The following is a 26,665-nucleotide window of genomic DNA, read 5'->3' on the forward strand; positions in this document are numbered from 1 at the left end:
TACATAACTAACAAATTGAAATCATTTAATTTACATGAACTGCTTATTCATATTAGAAAAATGACAAAATACCATGCATGATAAAATGGAATAGTAAAATTCATACATACTTTATAATGTTACTAAAAAGGGTGCACAGGGGACAAATTGTATCAAAATATTTATTCATAGAATATGTTTATGGTAAGTAAAATTCTTTTAACTACATAATATTTACTAGTGAACATTTACATATTTAGGTAAACTTAAGAGCTTAAGAAGCAATAAAATTGATATTTCCACTTTTAAACTTGAAAATTGGCAACTTCGGTAAAAAATGCAAACAATGAATTTTTAATTGTCCAGGGTTTCTTATATAATGCTAAATTATCAAGTAATGCCTAAATTTTGCATACACACTGCTAAGAATATAGAAATGCCACCACAAGTTACAGTACTGCTATGATAATTGATATATGTCAAAAAAAAGGGTGCACAGGGGACATCACTTTTGGCCTTGTGAATGTTTAACAGTCAGTAATATGTGAAGTTGAAGGCTGCTTTTGTATCTGTTGTAACTCCCTTTCAAGGAAAATAAAGTAAAATCCCATTTTATTTAAAGAATAAAAGAAATCTGACACTTAACAACTGAAAAGGTGCACAGGGGACATTTTTAGGTGTATAGACATTCATCAAGTATCTGAGAAAGTCGATTTATTAAAGAAAAAAATCATACTGTGTCTTCACAGCTGAAAGGATAAAGATCTTAGAAAAACATTAAGACTTTAGAAAAGTAATAGGGTTATGAAATTGTAGTGTTCAACATTTAAATTTAGTATTTTTTTCACTATTTTTCGTGAAAAGGGTGCCATCACAAGATGTGAAATATTGGTAACAATAAGATGTAGGTAATGAAAAGAAGTATTTTATTTAAATGTGCAGAGTTTAAGTTACATTAAAAAGCCAAAGCTGTAACAATAAATCATGGTTTTAAAAAGTAAACCTCAGTTGAAAACTATACTTCATGTAAAATGTCACACTTTTTTGGGTGCACAGGGGACAAAATTAGCTATATAATTTAATATAACTTTAAAACTGCTTGAGCCATCAAGATAAAATTGCACACATTTATTGAGTACATTGATTTGGATATATTTTGCTCCAAAACACATTCTAAAACTGAACTGAATTAAAGTAAGGTGAGAGAGAAGAAAAAGCTTCATTATTTTGAAAACCACCCATTTGTTGAATGCCAGTGCACAGGAAAAGTCATTTTTGCTCAGCATTAACTTTGTAATGGAAATTAGCTTTAAAAGGTTTATTGCATGTAAGTAATTACAGTGAAAAAAAAAGCCCTGCCTTAGTATAATGTGCTTATTATTTTGCCTGCAAGTGAAGTTTATAATGTCTGTATCATATGTTACAGTTGCCAGTAATCAGAGCTTAGAAAAAGTTGCAGAGGATTTGAGTTTTTTTACCTGCAGAATGATCTATGAGCTATGTAATAACAATAGACATTTTAATATTGTATCTTGGCATTTATATTTTATCAAAGCTGTTAATTTTTGTGTGTGTGTATTTTCAGAATTGTTGATGGTAAAATTGAAAATGAAAGAGCTGATAGCAGTTTTCTGCTTGACTTGTGCAGTGGTAGTTCATGCTCGTAAGTGTTTCATTTATTATATATCCCAGTCAGTGGGTGTTTTATTATGATTTAATGATGTCAGTCTGTCCGTATTTCACAAATATTTTTCCCACAACTCCTCTGACATGGCACTGCCGATCTACACTAAACTTCACCATATTGATCTTTGCCAAGCTATAGTAATGCATACCATCAACATGTTCTGGTTCATTGATTTTCAGTGGAGTTATGTGCCATGATTTGCAGTTGATAGATTTAGTGATATTTTAACAAACTGAACCAAAACTGAAGTTTGAAAACCACATGTGCCTTCCAGATTCATTTATTTCCAATCATGATAAGTGAAGGGATGTATCTACAATTTTCCCAAGTTAAACCTTCACTGCTAATAAGTCCTGTATACTGTCCAAATATTTATCAAATAATACAATAGATCTTAAATGTATATCATTCCCGAGGCAAAGTATGTTTATCAAACTTTTGGTAAAATAACAGTAACTGAATTGGTTGTGAATCCGGGATAAGAAAATGAGCCGTACCATGAGAAAACCAACATAGTGGGTATGCGACCAGCATGGATCCAGACCAGCCTGCGCATCCGCGCAGTCTGGTCAGGCTCCATGCTGTTCGCTTTTAAAGCCTATTGGAATTGGAGAAACTATTAGCGAACAGCATGGATCCTGACCAGACTGCGCGGATGCGCAGGCTGGTCTGGATCCATGCAGGTCGCAAACCCACTATGTTGGTTTTCTCATGGCACGGCTCAAATCATCTTTTCAATTTCAGTGGAAAAGTAACATTATTAGAATTTTAGAGAACATTATTGATAAAATAGCCTCATTAAAGGAACTGCATGAAGAAAGTTTGAGCCACTTCCATGATATTGTTGCAAATGTTTCTTGTGGTAGACGTCACAGTGATCACTGAACCGACCCGAAACAGCAGCATTAAGATCCATTATTTTCCTCAAAGCTTCTTAAAATGCACGTCTAATAGAAAAATTGCTGAGGCACTTGAGGGCCTTGTCTGAAAAAATATTTTGCCTAGTGTCCTCAAACCTTACAGGATCGTTATTCAGCATGTGAGGTAGTGCATCGCGTGTTTTAATTGGGATTTCACACAGCTAGATAAGAGTTATGGCCCTTTACTTAGTCAAAAACATATACAGTGATAGAAGTGGGGGCACCAATGTCGTGTAAACGTACATCTAGTTAGACCATTTGTCCTCATACATGTATATTGCTGAGCAAAGTCAAGTCAGGTTGTTGTTAAAAAAATTTGGACAGAAGACAGAAAAGGCTAATATAATCAAAGAATTCAAAGGCTTTCAGAGAGACTTCTGAAAGGAAGGTATTCTGTTTATTTATTTTCAGTAGAAACTGTAAAGAATATTATTCACAAAGTGCTTTATTTTGTTGCTTCAAATAGTAAATGGAATAAGCATTGGGCAAAATGCCCTTCATCATGATTTACCCTTTTACGTTGAAAAGGAAGATGATTGGTAATTACACATAGAATCCAAAAATTATCCAAAATACTATATTATGAAATATTTCTTCTTGTGGCCATCTTTTACTTAAAACATGCTTAGAAAGGGCAGGGTTGCAGGATGGCCATGCCCAACCTAGCTCCTGTTAATTTTTGATAAGTAGCTTAAAATGATTTGATTGCTTACAGGTGGGAAATTACCAACTATCTCCATTCCTCAGAGCAACAAATGGCCAAACTCCAAGGTGTATGTGAGGAACGCTGATCCTCAATCATTCAGTTGTCAAGCAAAAACACCAGCCAAGTGAGTAGATTTTATAATATATCATACAAAATTGATTTTATGTCCCAAAAAAATATTTTTTTCAAAGACCAGAAAAATTTATTTGGTTGCCGTATTAAAGTATGTCGCTATACAAAAATTCTGATAATATTAATCCCCAGGTTTAAACCCGGACCTCTTGAGTGACAGTCGAGAGTAACCTAAGGAAGAAGCGATTTTTTTCCTTATATAAGTGGTACCGAATATCGGACCCGTTTAGCATTGCAAACGGTCTTTCACAATTTTCAGATTGGGTCCACTGGACCCATTCACAATTGGTGTGAAAACCTCTAAAATAGCAGAATTTTTTTTTAAAAAGCATTATTTCATGTAGGCTGCCATGTTTGCAATGTCTACTGGTAGTAATTGTACCACGCATGTGCATTAGGAAACTGTTACTAAGATTAGAATATGATGTAATGGGGTACCCAAGAGGGCGTAATTTTATGCCACTTGCGAGATAAGGCTAAAATCTGGAAGGCGGATTGTTCCTTCTATAGCACGGTTACAGTTGAAGAAGTTTGTTACCAACTTTTGTGAGGAAATCAAGATTTATGTTTGTCACCCTATTAATATCGACCCTTGAACGTTAATTCATTGTGCATTTGGGTACAGATCGGGTACAAATCATTTAAATGGTGTCCTCATTTGTTATGGAATAAATATATGAATATAAGTTTTAGATACTTATCTTTTTACACCCATATATTCATATTCAATCATTAAACATTTTGATTCACAAAGTAAAAAAAAAAAAAATCACAGAGGAAAAAATTCACAATGTTGAGAAAAACAATGCTAATTTTCAAAAATTTTCTGGTACCGGACCCGTTCACAATTTTGAGAAAAAAATCACTGGGAAGCTTCTGTGTAAGCTGATTTATAGTCGCCAACAGCTTACACATGTATGGGACTCCCCCAGAAGACAGTTAGACATGTGTAAGTGGAAGAATAGTACTTTGATAGTGCAAAGTACAGATGACGCTCCTATTCCAGAAGCTTCCCTTATTCCTTAGTATGCTAGGTGTAAAACACCAGGTCCTGTACACTGGATTCTTATTCCAGTGTTAGTTATTGTAGTTTGAGGAACGCGTCTTGAACTTACGATCCCTGGTTTCGTAGTGGGACAGTGTTACAACTTTGTCCTCTTTCTTTGAGGAAGCTGGATACACTGTATAATTTTTTGGGTGGACGGATAGCTCAGTGGTTTGCACTGCCTTCCAATCCTGAGGTCGGGGGTTTGATCCCCGGCAGCTACTCGGGAATTTTCAGAAACGCTTTTCAGTGTTTCCCACCCAACTAGAGGTGTACTGGTCAGGAACCCAGGCAATCCTTGCGTGTATCAGTGCTATACACTGGGCACGTTAAAGAACCAGGCTCTCTATTCGCAACGAGCTAGGCTAAGTTAGCTGGACAAGCCTGTATCTGATTTCTGATCTGTCTGTCGTGGGGGCTTTGTCTCACTCTGTCCCTCTGGTCAGATCGCTCTGTGTCTGTACTAGTAGAGGATGTATTATGCGCCCTGTGTGGCTGCATTTGAACTATGTAAAGCGTCTTTGAACGTGAAATTGATCATGAAAAGGGTGCTATATAAATCTGGTATAATAATAATAATGATATAATAATTTTTAGGACCATTGTATATTGTCAAACAAACGCTCCAATTCTTAAAAGTGAAATGTTCAGTTATTATTTAATCACGTCCCGAAATCATGACTAGGACTACAAAATTTGTCAGGAGAAATTTTGTTGGTTATCACATCATGGATCATTTACTGTATTTTATTATTTGTCAGTGCTATAATTAATCAGTATACCTGTTATAATTGCTGTATTGTTTCAGGTATAGATGGACTTTCAATGGCACAGCTGTTGAGAATGTAACGGGGGTAACAACTGTTTTTGGGAGCAATGGAACACTTAGAACGGGTCCGTTATTTGGACTGGCAAACTCGGGAGATTATCAATGTTTTGCTGAAAATGCTTATGGCACCACTTTTACACCAATAATCCAAATTCTAGGAACAAGTAAGTTGAGTTATTGGTATATTTTTCCTGTGTTATATAAACTATTTTATTTTACAGATTTTGCACATTTGATAAACTGGAAATCATGGCCTAATGCTCTTTATCCAGGTAACATAGAATAAAGCTTTGACCAGGCATGGAAAGAAGAACATCCTAGAATTAAATATCATCTTGTGTGTATATTTATAAAAATGACAGCATTACTTTCTTTCTTAAGATAAAAAAATATAAGAAAAAGTTAACATTTTAGCATATGAAATAAATCCAAATAATGCCTTCAGATCTGCATGTTATTTGCAGACCTGATAAATTATAGGCAAATATCTCCAAAATACTGCACTGACCTATATATTTTATTTGACCATTTCATGCACAGTGTTTATTTGCAACTGCGAATAGTCATTAATATACATTGTTGGAAAAATTTCATTTCGCAAAAATTTCATCATAAATTCAATTTTCCAAAAGCATTTGTTTAACTAATGACTGGCAGGCAAATTAATAAATGTTTTAATACATGTCAGGAAAAAATATTCACATGACATCAGAAATAAATATTGCTCAACTGTTCGAAGAATAGCAGGGTTTTCGGAATCGCTGAAATTGGCATCCATGTACGCGTATTTGGTCCCGTTATAGGAGTGTTTAGAGAAGCTAGGGAGTCCTCGGACACAAGTTTTTGCAGTGGGATGCAAGTTTCAACTCCATAATTAGTTGCTTAAAAACACCTGCGAATACACAAGGTTCGACTCTCTGTAAATTCTAGATTAGTTGGCGGAGTTACCTACTTGTCATTGATAGCCACGTATAGCCAATCAGCGTTGCCCATTTGTACTAGACGGCATGTGTATGATCTATGCAATTACATGTGATTGTTTGCTTGTTTGCATAGATGACAATCTCTGATTTTATTGAGACATATTGATTTACTTTTGTCTGTGTGTGTCTGTCACAAATCTTGTCCACTCTCTAAGTCAGATATTTCTCATCCGTTCTTCACTAAACTTGAACAAAATGTTTTTGCCAATAAGTCCTCGGCCAAGTTCGATAACTAGCAAAATCGGCCCAGGCACTTCGGAATTATGGTCTTTTGATAATCAATGCACTTAAAGTCTGATAAGGCAGTTGAGGTCTTGGTGCATGGCTGACTCATATACTTCTATTCAGATGATTAGGCAGTTGCAGGAGACATGCGTTTTTCTCAAAAGCAGCTCTAGTTTTTGGGTAAGATTTCGTATGTAGGCTCAGTACCCATTAATGGGAATAGATTGAAACTTCACACCCATGCTCACTGTGATGATCTGACATGTAGTATACAGATTTCATAACACTACTTTGCATTTTTACTTATTCAGTTAAGGTAGTTCTGCACGTTTGGATCTTTTTTTTTCTACAATGTAGAATTTGATTAAACTCCATTTTTTCAAAACTTCAACATATACCTAGACAATTCAGCAAATAAAAAAGATAGGGTCGTGTGCTTGATTTTTTGCTAGGCTGGTTTGAAAAATTGGACCTCACGCAATATTTCATAATGGGAGTCTATGGGAAAATCATATCTTTCATAACATTTTCGCGAATAGATTTTTTTCTACAATGTAGATTTTGATGAAACTTCTCACAATTGCAAATAAACACATGGCCTATAATTTGGTGAAATAAAATATATAGGTCCGTGTGCTTACTTTTGAGATATTTTACCAAGATTAAAGGGAACCGGGCATTTCAAGTTAATTTTAAGAAATTATTTTGATATTTTTAACGTGCCGTATGTTTTAATATCATATTTTGACTTTAGAAATATAGCAACAGTGCCATTATAACAAATTTACCCACAGGTTTCGATTAATTCATAAATTGATTTTCATTTACGTACGCCGAATCCAGGCTTTATTCTACGTTTTCCGGATAAATGACGTTACGCCATCACTTCCGGTTTTTCAAACGTGCAGAATTACCTTTACAAGACTGTTGAATAGTCGAGCATTGCTGTCCAACAGCTTTTTTTTTTCGCAAATTTTCATTTTAGCCCAACAAATGTGTTGAGTATAGATTAATCATATAGAACAAACTGTAGATAGGAAATTTATATAAGGAATTATTTAATAACAGGATATAGTGAATCAATAATAATTTTAAAAAATGGTATTTGTTTCAGTTGCCCTAGCATTTAAAGGCGGAGATGATGATACACCAAAGAACGTGAAGACTCATGCATCAAAGTACTTTAAGATGGAATGCAAGGATGTACCTCTTAGTGTTCCACAGTGGAATTTCATTTGGGAAAAAGGAACTTTCAAAGTATACATATTTTACATTTATGTTTTTTATGCCCCCACACATTTATGTGGGGGCATATAGCATTGCTGCTGTTCGTATGTCCCGAAATCTTGTGTGTCCAACTCCTCCTACACTATTAGCCTGATTTGTCTTAGACTTCCACAGATGAACAAGCTAGTTGTGCAGATGACAATAAAGGAAAGATTTTTTCTGTAAACATTTTATCTGCAGTTATGGCCCTTTGATAGTTTTTGCTACATAGAGAATGGCTCAGGCCACATTTAAAAAAGTCTTTGTTTCCCGAGCCTACTCTGTGAAGTTGGGTAGGTAGTTAGGCAATTTTTTTTTTATTATTCCAGTGCTACTTATAACTAATTATTTTATATTTCTCATGAAGATAAATGAATAAAATATGAAAAGATATCTTATGTCATTTTATATCCGATTTGTTGATACTTTTGGCAAATAATTGCGATTATATTTGAAAAAAATCTAAATTTTAAATGATGCAATTAAACTTCTCTCTGCTCTTCTACAACAATTACTAAAATTCTAAATTGTTGTTTTCATTTTATGTGGGAGAGGTGGATCTCAGTCTGAGTAGGATGTGTGGTTGTGTAAAACGTATTTCATTTCGTAGGGTTTAGTAAAAAAAATTTGATAATTTAATTTTGTTCATGTTTGTTTTTAACAGACAAACTTAATATAGGGGGAGAGAGAGTGATATCTGATGAGGCTACAGATCCATGGTAATTTAGTTTAAAAGGATTCACCCAAATCTCCGTACGTCGATCTAAAAAATTTCCTTCCGTAAATACTGTGTGCTGAGACAATCTACTTTTCTGAAACTAAAAGTAATTTAGATAAGCCTCTAAATGTTGAAATCTATTTGCATAATGTTACGAGGAAAATATGCACACATTTAATAAACAGAAAACTTACGACATGAAACAAACTTATATTGTTTTCCCGCCGAAATATACAGAGTGCATCAGCAATTCATTCATTTTTAGCGCTCAGAGTTCAGGATTTTTTGTTTACCGTCTGTATTTCTTTCAAGTGAGTTTCTGAGCATTTTTCATATCAACATCCGATAAATTGATGAATTGTGCAGCGAAATCGAATAAAGATGGCGGCATCCGTAATGTTTTCGGTGGCAGCGCCTGCGAGTTTAGTCGGGTGAGGTGTATTGAATGAATAAGACAGGTTACCCTTCTCAGGACCAGAAATGGACAGGAAATAATAGTTCCGGCTGTAAATACTCTTTATTTATATTGACCTGAAAAAGGAACTTTAGTAGCCATTCCGCAAATACGTGCTTCTTTCCCGCCAAAATTATAATTATGTACCCACAACGTAATTATTTTCGCAAGTATGCACAATCGATCTCATTTTAATTTACTGAAAATATCCTAAGATGTTAAACAAGAGGTTCTTACAGTTTTGTATATAGTTTTTTTGTGGTTTAATACCTTTTTTTTTTTCTTTAGACTGGACAGCAATATTGCAGCAGACGACTATGTGCACGTGAATAGTTGTTTCTTTTTACGACGTTTCCTATAAAAGATTGGTTCTTATTTGCAACATAATTATTGAAATGTATGAGCAAAAATAACATTTTACATCTAGAAAAATATTATAACAGTCTGACGTAAGTATGGTATATCGCGATTTGAAAATTCGATTTTTGCACTCGTCGGCAACATGAAACTAATTTTGTAAGCTTGTCAATGCAGCAATCATCAGTCATCTAAAATATTTTTCACACATTGTGATGCAAACACACTGGCTGATGTAATTATTGGCTAGTGATAGAAATTCGGAGGTTAATTGAAAGTGATAGACGTTCGGGGGTTAATTGAAAGTGCTGCTGTGTTACGTGAATGCACTTTGGGTTAATGTTCAGCAGCTGATCGGAAGTTACAAAAAAAAAGTATTCTGCTCAGTGGGCCAATAAAAAAATTCGGAGCGCAGTGTTTTTTGTGCGGGTCGGTCGGGAGACATCAAACAACCTAATTTTAATTTTGGCCTCAGTATATTAGGGCAGCCATGTTCTATGGATACAGTTCTAGCTTTTATATATTTTGAGACTGAATGAAAACTTCATGTTAGCAGCTTCAAATATGCTGGAGATATAATCATACATGGGAGGTTTTAGGACTTGTCCTGATTTCAGGCTACGTACTGCCAGAATTTTACTGTGGAACAGTATCGCATTTTTTAGGAAAACTACAGGATTTGGGGTTTAATCTGAATCCAAGGTCCTAAAATTCACCACTGAAGCTTTGTGTTTGTGGGTAAAGTAGAAGAAAAGTTTAAACATAATTTGAGGTTATATGAAAACCTTCACTCAACAATTTATATTACTGAAAGAATTTAGCAGCTTGACTTCTATCAAAAAAGATAAGGCTGTCATGCCTGAAAGTGGAAGAATAATTTTTAGCTCGACTATTTGAGATTTTTCAAATTGTAGAGCTTCTTTAATCACCTTTTTGTCTGCGCCCATGTCACAAAAGGTAAAAGTTTTGCATGTATGCAGATTCTCAGAAACTGCTAGGCCAAATGTTTTCAAACTTCACACATGTCTTGGCATCATGAGATAACCTCCCAGGACAAGTTACATAACTTGAGCTTTTATTTTGTCAAAATCATGCCCCTTTTTAGTCCCCTTCTGGTGGAACACCTGAGAGAACTATAGAAATACCCACCATCCGTTTGTCTGTCTTTCTGCAAATCTGGATCCTATAATAACTCAATAAGTATTCAAGCTAGGCTCATAAAATTTGGTATGTGAATGAAGGCAATATGTAGAGGCATATAACTTGTGCGTACAGGTCAAGGTCACTATTGAAGGTCAAATTAAACCTGTTTCTGCTCTATAACTTTTATATGCATTGATTGGTTATATTAGTGCTACACACAAATGCTCCTCATAATGAGACAGTGTGTCAACACATGATCTATGCTTGTCAGTTGAAAAGGTCAAGGTCACTGTTTAGGTCAAGTAAAAGTTAGTTTCAACTCCATAACTTTTATATGCATTGAAGGATTTTCTTACTACAACAAGGAAATGTTCATGCTCAGACAATATGTCACATACCTGACCCGTGCCTGGGGATCAAAGGTCAAGGTCACTATTGAGATACGCATATTATCTTCCTGTTCCGGCCGGATGATAATATCAAATATTATTAGACCTGCGTGCTTAGCTGGATAGGGAGAGCACATCTACGTATCACAGTGTCATTAGAGTTTTATCACTGGGCAATGCGTATGTTTTCCATAACAATTGTATAAAAGACACTGTTACTGAAATCTTTTTTCAAAGTCTTTCATTCAAACTCCCTTCAGGATTTTTGTTTCTTATACAAAAAATGATGTTATGTTTGTGATATTTGAACAAAATTCACTCATGGAAATGATGTTGACTGCAGAATGATATACAGAGGTGATTAAGCCTGTGCTGGGTTACAAAAATGAAACTAACGTGCAGAAGTAATGATTGTGGCAAAAAAATTCATAAAAAAAAACTTAGTGTGTGTCTGCAGATTGTATAGTTCCCTTTATATTTGTTGTCTAGCTCTTTTCTCTTTGATATTTTGTAGGATGGCAAGTTAACTTCTGGCCCTATAGAGGACAATGAGAGGTTGATTATTGATCAGCAAGGTAGGTTAGGCTTAATTACATGCAATAGATCTCTCCAGCTGAGTTGGTGTTTGCTGTTTTTGAACCAAATGCCCCATAGTGATGCTGGTTTGAGCATTATGTGGGTTGCCATGTGACTGGCTTGTAGAGGATTCATGTCATTCACATGCCTGCCCGTGCCTGATATAACATCCAGCAAGACACCGGACACGTGTCTATCTTCTCTACTGAAGCTGCTTTATGGGAAGCTTCAATCATAGGAGATGGGCATACTGGCTTTTTAGTTCACCTGAGCCAAAGGCTCAGGGTGAGCTATTGTTTTCACTCAGCGTCAACGTCCGCCGTCCGTAAACTTTACTTTAAACGGCATCTCCTCATAAACCGCTAGGCCAATTTCATCCAAACTTCACAGGAATGTTCCTTGGGTGAAGCTCTACAAAATTATTCAAAGAATTGAATTCCATGCAGAAATCTGGTTGCCATGGCAACCGAAAGGAAAAACTTTAAAAATCTTCTTCTCAAAAACCAGAAGCCCTAGAGCTTAGATATTTGGTGTGAAGCATTGCCTAGTGGACCTCTACCAAGTTTGTTCAAATCGTGACCCCCAGGATCAAAATTGACCCAGCCCCAGGGGTCACTTGATTTTACATAGGAAAATCTTCTCAAAAACCAGAAGCCCTAGAGCTTAGATATTTGACATATAGCATTGCCTAGTAGTGATGGGCCGACAATCGGCGACAATGGAATAATCGTCGGCGTTGCATTCATGAGCGCGATCGCCGACTTCACTTTTCCCTGACCAATTTTAAGATTACTTGTCACCCTAACGGATAATTTAGTTTTTTTTTTCTGACCTTTTTCTTTCTGGTATTTACGGTGTTTTGGGGCATTTACGCCAAGGGAAACTACTCTACGTAAAAATGGCTTCCTCCAAAGTGTCAGAAGAAATTGATGTCATCTGTGATCATCCAGATTTTGGAAGATATATGGCTTTTGCAAAATTAAGCCGGGAAAACCATCAGCCTAAACTCTTGACATTAGTATGGCAGTATGCATAGCATAACGTAAGACTTACACAAGCATATTTGCAAAAGTATTTTCAATTTTTAATTTTGTGGGATTGAAATCATTGTAGTCGTTAACTAAGAATTAATAGATCGTTAATACTTTTTCTCCTCTAAATAATTTTAATTTAATAACATAATAGCACTGGGTAAGTCTCTGGTGAAATTAAGACAGTACCTGATTTGAAGGTTACTATCTTCACAAATATTTTACTTTTATGCTGTTAACTTACTCATATTTACGAAGGGATACAAAAGAAATAGGATATTTGATGTCTGTGAGGTTCATTTCTTAAGTAATAACATAAAACATACATTGTGAGGTGAACTTATAGATATGCAACTAGAGTAACTGGTTATCCGATTATATCCAATTAATCAAATCGGTTGGCCTGTCCGATTATGTCCATTAATCGGTTGGCAAATCTAACCGATTTGCCCATCACTATTGCCTAGTGAACCTCTACTAAAGTTGTTCAAATTATGACCCCGGGGTCAAAATTGATTTCTATAGGAAAATCTTCAAATGTTTTAAAAAAATAAACCAGAAGGCCTAGAGCTTAGATATTTGACATGTAGCATTGCCTAGTGGACCTCTACAAAATTTGTTCAAATCATGACCCCCAGGATATATTGGCCCCGCCCCAGGGGTCACTTGATATTACATAGGAAAATCTTCAAAAATTTTCTAAGAATAAACCAGAAGGCCTAGAGCTTAGATATTTGACATGTAGCATTGCCTAGTGGACCTCTACAAAATTTATTCAAATCATGACCCCCGGGGTCAAAATTTACCCTGCCCCAGGGGTCACTTGATTTTACATAGGAAAATCTTCAAAAATTTTCATAAAATAAACCAGAAGGCCTAGATCTTAGATATTTGACTTGTAGCATTGCCTAGTAGACTTCTATAAAATTTGTTCAAATCATGACCCCCAGGGTCAAATTGACCCCGCCCCATAGGGTTACTTGATTGTACATAGAAAAATCTTCAAAATTTTCTGAAAATAAACCAGAAGGCCTAGAGCTTAGATATTTGACATGTAGCATTGCCTAGTGGACCTCTACACGCTTTGTTCTGTACATAGGGAAATCTTCATAAATTTGCTAAAAATAAACCAGAAGGCCTAGATCTTAGATATTTGATATGTAACATTGTCTAGTAGACTTCTACAAACATTGTTCAAATCATGACCCCCAGGTTAAACTTTGCCCCGCCCCAGGGTTTAAATGATAGTACATAGGAAAATCTTGCAAAAAAATTCTAAAAATCATCAGTTTGACATTTGAAGCATGTAGCTCATATTACTCAGGTGAGCGATCCAGGGTCATCATGACCCTCTTGTTTCATGTTCGGGTTGGATGATTTCTACTGAGTTTCTTATTTATTCAAAAAAAAATTAAGCCTGCCGGCTTTGCTCAGAAGGTAGAGTGCAGATTTATGGATTCCCGGGTCGTGAGTTTGATTCCCAGGTGTGGAGTATGTTTCTCCATGACGATAAATTAAAAGACATTGTGTCTGAAATCATTCATCCTCCACCTCTGATTCATACATGTGGGGAAGTTGGCAGTTACTTGAGGAGAATAGGTTTGTACTGGTACAGAATCCAGGAACACTGGTTAGGTTAACTGCCCGCTATTACATAACAAACAGTCAACATCAGAAAACTATAGTGCCGTCATATTCAGGAGTATTTTTCAGCAACCACTGCCTTGGATTCAGCAAAAAATCATAGGATGATTGACTCGTGAGAGGAGGTGGGGCATATTTTGATTATTCAACATAATTAAACAGTATGTGCCCATTCAGTCAATTCCACATGTGTTCTTTTAATATGAAAATTTTGGGGAGCATCCATTGGTTTTACCAAATATTTTCTTGTTATAAAAGCCTAATGGGACTTTAAGATATATGAATCTTGTTTGTATTTCAGGTTTTCTACACTTTCTTTGGACTGAGATGTCAGATAGTAACTTTATCTACGCATGCTCTACATGGAATGATATACTGCTTATTAGAGTCAGAAATACAGAGACTATCAGTCTTACAGTAGAACGTGGTAAGTGTTTCTTTTGATGCACCATTAAAATTGATCTATTTGCTGTCTCTCTACTTGCTCAAAATGGTGGAGTAAGCTGTTGTTACCACTTATCCTCTGGCCAGTGTATGTCCACACTTTTTCTCCAAATGGGCTATTAAATTCACACTGTCTGTCTGTGGGTCCGTTCATTAGCAATTTCATGTCCGCTCTGTAACTCTTGAACCCCTTGAAGATTTCAAAGAAACTTGACACAATGTTCACCACATCAAGAAGACATGCTGAGCGCATGTTTTGGATGGCTCACTTCAAGGTCAAGGTCACACTTAGGGGCAAAGGTCATATGACTTTGTTTTGTGTCTGCTCTATAACTCTTGAACTGCTTGAAGGATTATAAAGAAACTTGGCACAAATATTCACCACCTTGAGACAACTTGCAGAGTGTATGTATCTGATGGCTGGCTTCAAGGTCAAGGTCACACTTAGGGCAAAGGTCATACGTTTGGGCGTATATTGCTCCACATTGTGGTGCTCTTGTTTATCCCCCGCCGTGGCGGAGGGATTATAGGAATGGTCTGCCTCCGTCCGTCCTTCCGTCCGTCCGTCCTTCCGTCCATAACAAAATCGTGTCCGGTCCATATCTCCTAAACCCCTTAAAGGATTTTCATGAAACTTGGGTCAAATGATCACCTCATCAAGACGATGTGCAGAACCCATGAGTCAGTCTTGTCCGTTCAAGGTCAAGGTCACAACTCCAGGTCAAAGGTTTGAGCCTGCCATTTTGTGTCCGCTCTATATCTCATAAACCCCTTGAAGGAATTTTATAAAACTTGGGTCAAATGATCACCTCATCAAGACGATGTGCAGAACCCATGAGTTAGCCATGCCGGCTCAAGGTCAAGGTCACAACTTAGGGTCAAAGGTTTTGAGCGTTCCATTTTGTGTCCGCTCTATATCTTCTAAACTCCTTGAAGGATTTTCATGAAACTTGGGTCAAATGATCACCTCATCAAGACGATGTGCAGAGCCCATGGGTCAGCCTTGTCGGCTCAAGTTCAAGGTCACAGCTCAAGGTCAAAGGTTTAAGCCTTCCATTTTGTGTCCGCTCTATATCTTTTAAACCCCTTGAAGGAATTTTATCAAACTTGGGTCAAATGATCACCTCATCTAGACGATGTGCAGAACCCATGAGTCAGTCATGCCGGCTCAAGGTCAAGGTCACAACTTAGGGTCAAAGGTTTGAGCCTTCCATTTCGTGTCCGCTCTATATCTCCTAAACCCCTTAAAGGAATTTTATAAAGCTTGGGTAAAATGATTACCTCATCAAAACGATGTGCAGAAATTATGAGTCAACCATGCCAGCTCAAGGTCAAGGTCACAACTAAGGGTCGAAGGTTTGAGCCTTCCATTTTGTGTCCACTCTGTATCTCCTAAACCCCTTGAAGGATTTTCATCAAACTTGGGTCAAATGATCACCTCATCAAGAACTCATGAGTCAGCCATGTCAACTCAAGGTCAAGGTCACAACTGAAGGTCAAAGGTTTCAGCTCTGTATCTCCTAAACCCCTTGAAAGATTTTCATGAAACTTGGGTCAAATGATCACCTCATCAAGACGTTGTGCAGAATTCATGAGTCAGCCATGTCAGTTCAAGGTCAAGGTCACAGCTAAAATCAAAGGTTTACCCTTTCACTATCCATAGCAGTGGCGGGGGATTTAGCTGTCTTTCAGACTGCCTTGTTTTTATTTGCCAGATCCCCTTTTTATGGACTTACTTTTTTCTTTCATAGAATTACTTCCCTTTCTTGTTAATATAAATAACTTATTATTGGCCGTAGGGAAAAAGTGAGACCATTTTACTGTGGTACAACATGGATGATACTTCAAATGTTTTCATGTATTTTGACATATCATATATCCCATTAGTGGTGGGGGCATATAGATTTGCTCTTGTCAGTCCGTCCGTCCGTCCGAAGTTCGTGACGCGCCTAGCTCAAAAAGTATTTGATATAAATTGATGAAACCTTGCATGAGTCTTTATCATGATATGAACTTGCGCACCTTCTATTTTTTGTCTGGCTCCAACCCCTAATTTTAGAGTTATGGACCCTGAAATAGTCAAAAATGCACATTTTCACCTTGTGACACGCCTAGCTCAAAAAGTATTTGATATAGATACATGAAACCTTGCATGTGTCTTAATCATGATATGAACTTGCGCACCTATTTTTCATCTGGGTCCGCCCCGTATTTCTAGAGTTATGGCCCCTGAAATAGTCAAAAATGCACATTTTCACCTTGTGACACACCTAGCTCAAAAAGTGCTTGATGTAAATTAATGAAACCTTGCGTGAGTCTTTATCATGATATGAACTTATGCACCTCCTATTTTTCGTCTGGCTCTGCTCCCTATTTTTAAGAGTTATGGCCCCAGAAATGGCCAAAAATGCACATTTTCACCTTGTGACATGCCTAGCTCAAAAAGTATTTGATATAGATTCATGAAACCTTGCATGAGTCTTAATCATGATATGAACTTGCGCATCTCGTATTTTTAGCTCATCTGATTTTTTGAAAAAAAATGATGAGTTATTGTCATCACTTGAGCGGTTGTCGGCGTCGGCGTTGCCTGGTTAAGTTTTATGTTTAGGTCAGCTTTTCTCCTAAACTATCAAAGCTATTGCTTTGAAACTTGGAATACTTGTTCACCATCATAAGCTGACCCTGTATAGCAAGAAACATAACTCCATCTTGCTTTTTGCAAGATTTATGGCCCCTTTTGTACTTAGAAAATATCAGATTTCTTGGTTAAGTTTTATGTTTAGGTCAACTTTTCTCCTAAACTATCAAAGCTATTGCTTTGAAACTTGGAATACTTGTTTACCATCATAAGCAGACCATGTACATCAAGAAACATAACTCCATCTTGCTTTTTGCAAGAATTATTGCCTCTTATGGACTTAGAAAATCAGTTTTCTTGGTTAAGTTTTATGTTTAGGTCAGCTTTTATCCTAAACTATCAAAGCTTTTGCTTTAAAACTTGCAACACTTGTTCACCATCATTAGCTGACCCTGTACATCAAGAAACATAACTCCATCCTGCTTTTTGCAAGATTTATGGCCCCTTTTGGACTTAGAAAATATCAGATTTCTTGGTTAAGTTTTATGTTTAGGTGAACTTTTTCTCTTAAACCATCAAAGAAAGCTATTGCTTTGAAACTTGCAACACTTGTTCACCATCATAAGCTGACCCTGTACAGCAAGCAACATAACTCCATCCTGCCTTTTTGCAATAATTATTGCCCCTTTTGGACTTAGAAAATCATTTTCTTGGTTGAGTATTATGTTTAAGTATACTTTTCTCATAAACTATCAAAGCTATTGCTTTAAAACTTGCAACAGTTTTTCACCATCATAAGTGGATACTGTACATCAAGAAACATAACTCTATCCTGCTTTTTGCAAGAATGATGGCCCTTTTTAGACTTAGAAAATCATGCGTAGGACAATATTTCTATTATACAAAAAAAATCAGATGAGCGTCAGCACCCGCAAGGCGGTGCTCTTGTTAATCTGGGTCTGTGCCCTATTTCTTGAGTTATGGCTCCTGAAATGGTCAAAAATGCACATATGCACCTTGTGATATGCCTAGCTTAAAAAGTATTTGATATAAATTGATGAAACCTTGCATGAGTCTTTATCATGATATGAACTTGCGCACCTACTATTTTTCATCTGGGTCTGCCCCTTTTTCCAGAGTTATGGCCCCTGAAATAGTAAAAAAATGCATATTTTCACCTAATTATGTGCCTCACTCAGAAAGTATTTAATGTAAATTCATGAAACCTTGCTTGAGTCTTTATCATAATGTGACCTTGCACACTTGGCATTCTTCTTAAGAATTTTAGTGTTTATTACAGAGTTATGGCCCTTGAAATAGCCAAAATAGTGGATTTTTGTTTATGATGCTCATAGCTCAAAAAGTTTATGGTACAGTGGAGTCCGCTTATTTGCGTACCCAACATTAATTGGAAAATGTGTCACTAATGGAGTGATTAATCATACCTGTGTAACTATGTTTTAAACAAATAAAGTTGTAAACGACAATATTTTTTATTTACCACTGACTGGAATTTACCCGCGAATCGTACAGATATCAAAACACCATGCCAGTAATTTTCCATTCCACGAGCACGTGCGACCTATCGTAATGCCTAACTTACAACGCCGTTACTTTTGTTTATCGACACGTATACAAAAAATGCGCATCACGTGACGCATTCATTTTTTTATTTTATCGCTTCAGATTTTCAACACCGATTGAGAAGTAATATAGTTTGAATTCTATAATGATTTAAAAAAGGTTTTAACAGAAATGTTGGCAAAATTCAATAAAAACGGTCGAATTTTCATAAAATTACTTGCAAAATTTCAAACAGCGCGATCCTAAATACTTATTACTTTCTAAAAGTAAATAGATGATACAAACTATGGGCAAAAAATTCAGACTTTTGACCAGAAAGTACTAAAAACAGAATAGAAAAATCTTAAATAATGAAAAGGCAGCAGCAATTTAAAAATATGAAGTAAAACGATTTTTGCACAGATTCCTGTTACACGACCTGGTGTATGTACATAGAAAATGCGGTTAAAAAACAAAAACAATAATGTTGTTGCGTATTTTTATGCCCCCGAAGGGAGGCATATAGTTTTTGAACCGTCTGTCGGTCTGTCAGTCTGTTCGCAATTTTCATGTCCGGTCCATATCTTTGTCATCGATGGATGGATTTTCAAATAACTTGGCATGAATGTGTACCACAGTAAGACGACGTGCAGTGCGCAAGACCCAGGTCCGTAGCTCAAAGGTCAAGGTCTCACTAAGACGTTAAAGGATAGTACATTGATGGGCATGTCCGGTCCATATCTTTGTCATCCATGGATGGATTTTCAAATAACTTGGTATGAATGTGTACCACAGTAAGACCTTAGACGTTAAAGGATAGTGCATTGATGGGCGTGTCCGGTCCATATCTTTGTCATCCATGGATGGATTTTCAAATAACTTGGCATGAATGTGTACCACAGTAAGACGACGTGTCTCGTGCAAGACCCAGGTCCGTAGCTCAGAGGTCAAGGTCACACTTAGACGTTAAAGGATAGTGCATTGATGGGTGTGTCCGGTCCATATCTTTGTCATCCATGGATGGATTTTCAAATAACTTGGCATGAATGTGTACCACAGTAAGACGACGTGTCGCGTGCAAGACCCAGGTCCGTAGGTCAAAGGTCCTAAACTCAAACATCGGCCATAACTATTCATTCAAAGTGCCATCGGGGGCATGTGTCATCCTATGGAGACAGCTCTTGTTAATAACTTTTGATTGAATCTTTGTACATATATTTTTTGACACGACACTTAATAATAAGATATTCTTTTCAAACCATTTTGTAATTTCCTTGAGGGCAAATAGGTCACAGGGGTAAGAAATCCACTATTATAGTTTGACACGTTTACCTGTCAGTTTATATGGGATATTGCACATTCGCTTTAACAAATTAAAAAGAATTTGTTTGTTATTGATTGTTACAACACTAGATCTACTTCTCAGCACTTAAGAACCGAGGCGGTACGATCAAACGCGAAAACATGACGTAATGCCACGAAAATCTCGGGGAAACTATACAGCTTTGATCTCCACTTTTAATGTCACGCACCGATTGTCACCTAGGCGACGTGAAACAGCTGATCGGCTAGAGTAATTCACAGTAAATTTTCGGCATCTTTTGATCATTTTTATCGCTGTTTGCGGCCAAATTAGTGGACTTTTAGCCAAATGTTTTATGCAATTAAGCGGGACGGATTAAAAAATCAATGCAATTTTGCGAAAAACTTTAAAGGTAATTATATAGGGATCAATCGGTGCTTCAAGTTCGTATGCGAATATCCAGGATATGCGATTAACTGATATGCAATTAAGTGGTACTGTATAGAATAATGAATCCTTTTCATAATTGTTTTGAGGCTATATCCCATCAAGACTGCAAACATTTGAACTATTTCCCCTTATTTGTGACAAATGTACCAGTGTGGGGAAGTGGGGGGGGGGGCACACCCTGTGTCCTACAGACACATTCTAGTTTAAGAATTACTTCGCTTTGTTGTTCCTATAAATTTTGTAACTTTTTATTATTGGCCATATGGAAAAACCAACACCATTCTTCTGTGGTACAACGTGGATGATACATCAAATTTTATAGGTGTATTTTGCCCTATCTCTACCTGGTAAAGATTCTTTTTTGGACTTGCAGTTATTTTTTTTTGTGTGGATGATCATTTCTATTAAATAACTTTAGTTTGGGTCAAGATATTGAAATGTAACTTGAATGGTTGAGTCATTCAGGCAGTGTGTCAACAAATAATGGGCTCAGCATTGTTGCCCTTTTGGCTTCAACATTCTAGTCTTATATTTACTGCCAATCTCTTCGAGACCTTGAGCGATTGTGTGTTTTACAGTAAGTTAGAAGATTTGATTTGGAATGTGTTACAGGAGATCAACTTGACCGAACACCAGAGTTGATGTACTCAGAGAATGTTCAGGTGTATGAGGGTGAAGATGCAGAGCTCATGTGCATTTTTACATACTTCTCCAGTGCAAGGTAGGTTTCCTTTCAAAATTATCTGTAAATGGTTTCAACAGTGTTTGGCGTACTGTTTGCCATCTGTAATAATCTCAACAGTAACATGTTTCAACATCTAAATGGTGATTGTTACATTGTCTCAATATGTGACCTCAATGATTGAATTGATATGTGTAATAAAACGATTGACTGTGTCTTTGATCAGAAGAGAACATACTTTTCAAGTGAGATAGTTCTTACTCTTTATCAATTTTGAAAATTGTGCAGACTATAAACATATGGTATTCAGCCCTGCTAAATTTCTTAAAATGGACTGGTTTGTCTTTCAGTTTGGGCAGTACCATCTATCTTTTGAAGGGGTGTTCACTGAAAGTTTACTGACTGAATAGCAAACAGGGTTATTGTCACGGTGTTTATTTTGTAGAAAATTGACAGAATTCGTCATGAGTAAAAGAAATAAATGCAACAAATGCGATTTTGTAGTCCTTGAAAATGGGGAAAAAGTCCTTGAAAAGTACTTGAATTTTGTTTTGAGAGTTCTGTATGAACCATGGACAGTTAACATTTTCTCTAATCAAAATTAAGGGTGTAAAATGTCTGGAAATATTTTGTTATAAACTACACAAATGCAAATGTTATAATCTAACACTGATAAATATGTTACAGGGTCTCAAATAAAGTGGTACATAAGTCGAAATATACTAGTTACCTGAAATAATAGAAATAATGGCTTTCATTTTCTTATAGAGAGAGAATGACAGTTGAATGGTATAGGTTTGGAAAATTGGTGGGCGAAGGTCACAAACTAGTATTGAATAAAGTTGATCAGAGTCATGATGGACAGTATATTTGTAAAGCAGAACTTGGCGGGAAGGAGACACAGTCTAATTTTGTATCTCTCAAAGTTGTTGGTGAGTAGATAGTATTTTTACTTTCCCTGAAAAGATTGGGTGTTGAGTTGTTACATCATGTATCCATTCAACACTGATTTCAAGCAATGACCAACAAAATATGCCTGCCAAACATTTCAATTATGTCACTTGTATAATAAATGACTACATTCCACATTAATATTTACCTGACTTAAGATTTGATAGCTTGAAAAATAGGTATAAATAGCAAGTAATGTTTTAGCTAATGCAATAAAAAAAAGACATAAAATAGGGCCAGATGACATCACATGACTTTGCCATGGGGACTAGCATTTACTTAATAATTGTCCACAGAAAATATGATTTTGATATATCAAATAAATATTCCTGTATCTACATTATGTAACAGTTTCATTGATTTTTGAAGATGCATGAAGAAATGACAGCACTTTTACGGGTATTTATTGAACACCCCTTGTACTTTTACACAGGGTTTCAGAAATCCCATGTCCGGAGACACCAGTGCCTAAAACTGTGCCTAGAGGGCACTTCAGGTCTTCCTCCATGTTCAAAAGCTGAGAAAGTGACCATATGACCTGAATTGTGTCAGTGTGACTCAAATAAATTAATAGTGGCTTTTAACTCTAATGGATGTTGGTTTGGGATAATAAACATTGTCCTTCAAGTATCCCCCCATAAATGAAAGTCCAGGGGGCTGAGATCTGGTGAATACGGAGGCCAAACTTTGTTGGTTTTCAAAGAAATCATGCGGGTGCCAAATGTTTGCTCTAAGGCGTAAAAAAAAAATATGTATGTTTCCGGTGACCCGACCGACCCTAATTTTAGCCCCAGACCCTAAACTTTTTTTCGGACGAAAATTTGCGGGTACGAAAAAAATTATATGCTCTCATTTAGGAACATCGGATCGATGTACATTCACCGGGCTTTTTGAACAAGTCCACCCGCCGACAGGCAGTTTCTTGTGAAGGATCTGACAGTTCTATATTCACCTCCATCGTACATTGACGAGTTAAATTCTGGACAGGACGAGTCAAAGAATATTTATTTTTATAGCTCTTTGGACGAGTGGACTTCGCTGTATACTCGACCGATCGGGCGAGTGGTTTTAACGTCGTAACTTTACCAAATTCAGAAATTATATCACGAAAAAATACCTGGATTGACTGGAATTAACCCGCGAATCATAAGGATATCAAAACGTCATGCCGGTAATTTTCCATTCCACGAGCATGTGCGACCTATCGTAATATCTAATCTCGCCGTTACTTTTGTTTATCGACACGAACACAAAAAACGCGCGTGGTGCATTCATTTTTTGATATAATCGCTTCAAATTTTCAACACTGCTTAAGAAGTAATACAGTTTAAATTCTATAATAATTTTAATAAGACATTGACAAAAATGTAGGCAAAATTCTATATAAAAACGGCCGAATTTTCATGTAATCACTTGTAACATTTCAAACAGCGCGATCTTAATTATTTATTTCTTTCTTAAAGTAAATAAATGATACATAATATGGTCATAGAATTCAGACTTTTGAACAGAAAGTATAAAAAAACAGAATTAAAAAATCTTAAATAATGAAAAAGCGGCAGCAATTTAAATACATGGAGTAAAACGATTTTTCGCAAACAGATTTCTGTTAGCGCGGCAGAATAGGTTACGTGACCTCGTGAATGTAAATAGAAATGTGGCTTTAGAATAACGCAGTATGATGTTGTTGTGGTTTTTAATTAAGTTTTAAGGTAGTAGAGGTGTAATAGCAATGTTTACAAAATGGCATTTGCATGGTATATTCTTAAAGATGACCGTGTTTTGCACTGCATTGCAAATTTTAAACAACTTTTACCATGCCGTTTTTTCTAAATTTTGTATAACTTGTGGTATCTCCTCTAGCTCAAGTAGAGAAAAATTTCAAAGTGATGGACGCTATATAAAATGTTTGCAGAGAACTCATTTTACCATTAATTTTAATAAAAGAATCATCAAACTATAGTTAAACAATTATTAAACACAAAATAAAAATGTGGATATCATTTTATATAGTGTTCCTCAAGTAAACGGATTTAATGATACAGAATTCTTATTTCAACGTTGAAAAAATAATGTCGAATCCTTGTTTCTGTTTTGAATTTTGCTTACTTCATTCAAAAATTACCTTGGGACAGATGTAAATCCTACCTAAATTTCTTCCACAATATGTAATCTAAAGAATGGAAGCAAAATAGAGAACTTTTACCACATGTAACTCAATATTTTTACAGATGTGTAACTCTACCCCTTCTGTTTAAGTAGTAAATTCACTTTGAACAGCAAGAAATCGCTTAGCAAATGTTTTTTTTTTCATTTTTGTACAATAAATCTATCATAAGTCTTGAAAGAAGTAAAAACTTACTAGAAAAAATCGAAAATAAGGGGAAAAAAAATTTGGTCCCAGTAGGGCTTGAACCTACGCCCCCCTGAGAATTGCAGTAAATGTGGGTTTATGGTAGGAATTGGATACTCTTCAAAAAGGAGGTACTCTATTACACATCTACTACCTTAAATGAATCTTTTAGTACAAGTATTATTTTTGACACGACACTTTGTAAGATATTCTTCTCTAACAATAATGTAAATTCTTTGAGGGCAAACAGGTCACAGAGGTCATTCGTGATGTTGTACATTCGCTTTTAAAAAAAATAAAGAAGAAACTTTTTTATTGTTTTCTTCTCAACAATTTAAAGAAGCGAGGCGGTCGATCAAACAGTGATGTTTCACATGGCGCGGAAACATGATGTAATGCCATGACAATCTCGGGCAACTATACCGCTTTGATCTTCTCTTCAGATGCCATGATACCAACACACCTCTGTTAGCTCTTTGGCCGGTGTTAATTAATGATGAAAACAAGGCCAGTTACTTAGCTTATAAACTGAATAATTTCCGATAATTGTTTTTTTCCCGCTTTCACAAAGGGTGTGTGGATGATGATAATTATGTCCATATTTTGGGGACACTTTTCAAAATAATTATTTTCGGGAAATAAGTCTTGAGAAAATGAAAATAACTAAATATTTTATGCTGTCCTAATAGGTTAGGAAAATACGGGAGGGGATAGACTTTAATTATTATTACTATCGCTGCATTTATTTTGGAGAGCAACTGGCTGGTACTGCTGACAGGAAAGAAAAATAAAAATGTCTGCTGTAAAAAGGAAATTTAAGAAGAACAAATATGCCACCTTAAAAAGGAAATGTAGGGTACAAGAGAATAGTATTTGTCTACTGAGTGTTACATTTGAAAATTACTTATTGTATAATACTCCTTTCATAAAAGTGACAATATTAAACATGTCAATTATAAGGGCAAGTGACTGTTCACTAAGGGCAAGCAGATTTTAGTGGTTAGTAGTCCTGCAGGGCAGGTGGTGTGGAAAAAAAATACACCCCTGCCTTGACATAAAAAATCATGAATTTAAGCTAGGCTTGAACCAATGGAAACCCAAAGGTGCATCTGTTGAAATATTCTGACGGCATGTATTTAAAAATTTGACTAAAAGCCAAAGGGTATATAAAAAGCAGTGTATTTAAAGCGTATAGCATCTGCCATCTAGTAAAGACATAATTATATGTATTGGTAAGACAATAGGCAAAAGCAAAGACAAGGGAATTCCTCTACTGTAAAGATGTGTAATCTAAAAAAAAAAAAAATCGACCTACCTACCCTATTTTTTTCTGGCATGTCACAGGAAACATACATATTTTTTTTTTTGGCCTAACCATCATTTGCAGTGTGGGGGGATCGCCCCGTCTTGTTGATACCAACAACTTTCAGTCATTGTTCCCTTTCTTATCAGTACTGGAATGAACTTATTCTGCAGAATTCTGCAGAATTTTCAAGTATCATTTAGCAGTCACGGTACTACACTCGCCGTTCTCCCCGTAAAAGAATGGCCTGATTGTCCTGGGTGCACTCATGGCAGCCCAGACGGTAACTTTCTGACTATGCAGTGGCTTCTCGTCATGAAAGTCAGGTTTGATGGATGCCCAGAACCTGATGTTTTGCTTATTGACATAGCCATCAAGATGAAAATGTGATTCATCGCTAAACCAAATACTGCCTGTTAATTCTTCATGTGACTGCATCCACTCTGCAAATGCAATCCTTGCTGAAATGTCATTGTCTTTTAAGTGCTGCATCATTGAAATTTGATAAGCTGTTAGCTAAAAGTAATATTTTAAAATTCGATGCACTGTAGATTTACTTGTAGATCTGTTTGTAATGTCACTCAGTACCTTTCTTACAGATGTTGTGGGAGTTTCTCCTACAACTTCAGACACTGCTTGAATCATTTCTTCAGAACGGGCACTTCTCGGTCTCCCGGTATTATCTTTCCTGCGATCTAAAACTGTTCCATGCTGCTCAAATTTTTGAACCACTTGATTGATTTTTTTATTGGAAGGTGCCTTTATTAAAGGATGCATTTCAATAAACTCTCTTCGCACAATAGATGGAAATTTGCTATTTTCGTAGTAGAGCCTAACAGTTTCAGTACTGTCTGCCATCTTGGAAGCCTAAATATGAATGACATCATTAATCAGGGTTGTCAATAAGAACTGGCCGCCGGCCGAAATGGACGGTTCAAATGGCATTTGGGC

The 26,665-nt window shown here is 36.2% G+C and overlaps 1 protein-coding gene across 4 annotated transcripts in view; it reads left to right on the forward strand.

Moving 5' to 3' along the window:
* The window catches only part of LOC123540990 (uncharacterized), an 84,817-nt gene that overhangs the window by 15,903 nt on the left and 42,249 nt on the right, over positions 1-26,665 (forward strand). For 3 of the 4 annotated variants that reach the window (XM_053527245.1, XM_053527246.1, XM_053527247.1), the window contains exons 2-9: positions 1,565-1,642; positions 3,302-3,416; positions 5,278-5,462; positions 7,621-7,763; positions 11,348-11,408; positions 14,386-14,511; positions 21,038-21,146; positions 21,876-22,039. In XM_053527245.1, the coding sequence (XP_053383220.1) occupies positions 1,573-1,642; positions 3,302-3,416; positions 5,278-5,462; positions 7,621-7,763; positions 11,348-11,408; positions 14,386-14,511; positions 21,038-21,146; positions 21,876-22,039 (973 nt within the window). In that variant the 5' untranslated portion in view covers positions 1,565-1,572. Of the gene's footprint in view, positions 1-1,283; positions 1,307-1,564; positions 1,643-3,301; positions 3,417-5,277; positions 5,463-7,620; positions 7,764-11,347; positions 11,409-14,385; positions 14,512-21,037; positions 21,147-21,875; positions 22,040-26,665 lie in introns of those variants that run through there. The other variant, XM_053527248.1, reaches the window with a different exon arrangement.

This window comes from Mercenaria mercenaria, chromosome 16 (genome assembly GCF_021730395.1).
Source record: "Mercenaria mercenaria strain notata chromosome 16, MADL_Memer_1, whole genome shotgun sequence".
NCBI lineage: Eukaryota > Metazoa > Mollusca > Bivalvia > Venerida > Veneridae > Mercenaria > Mercenaria mercenaria.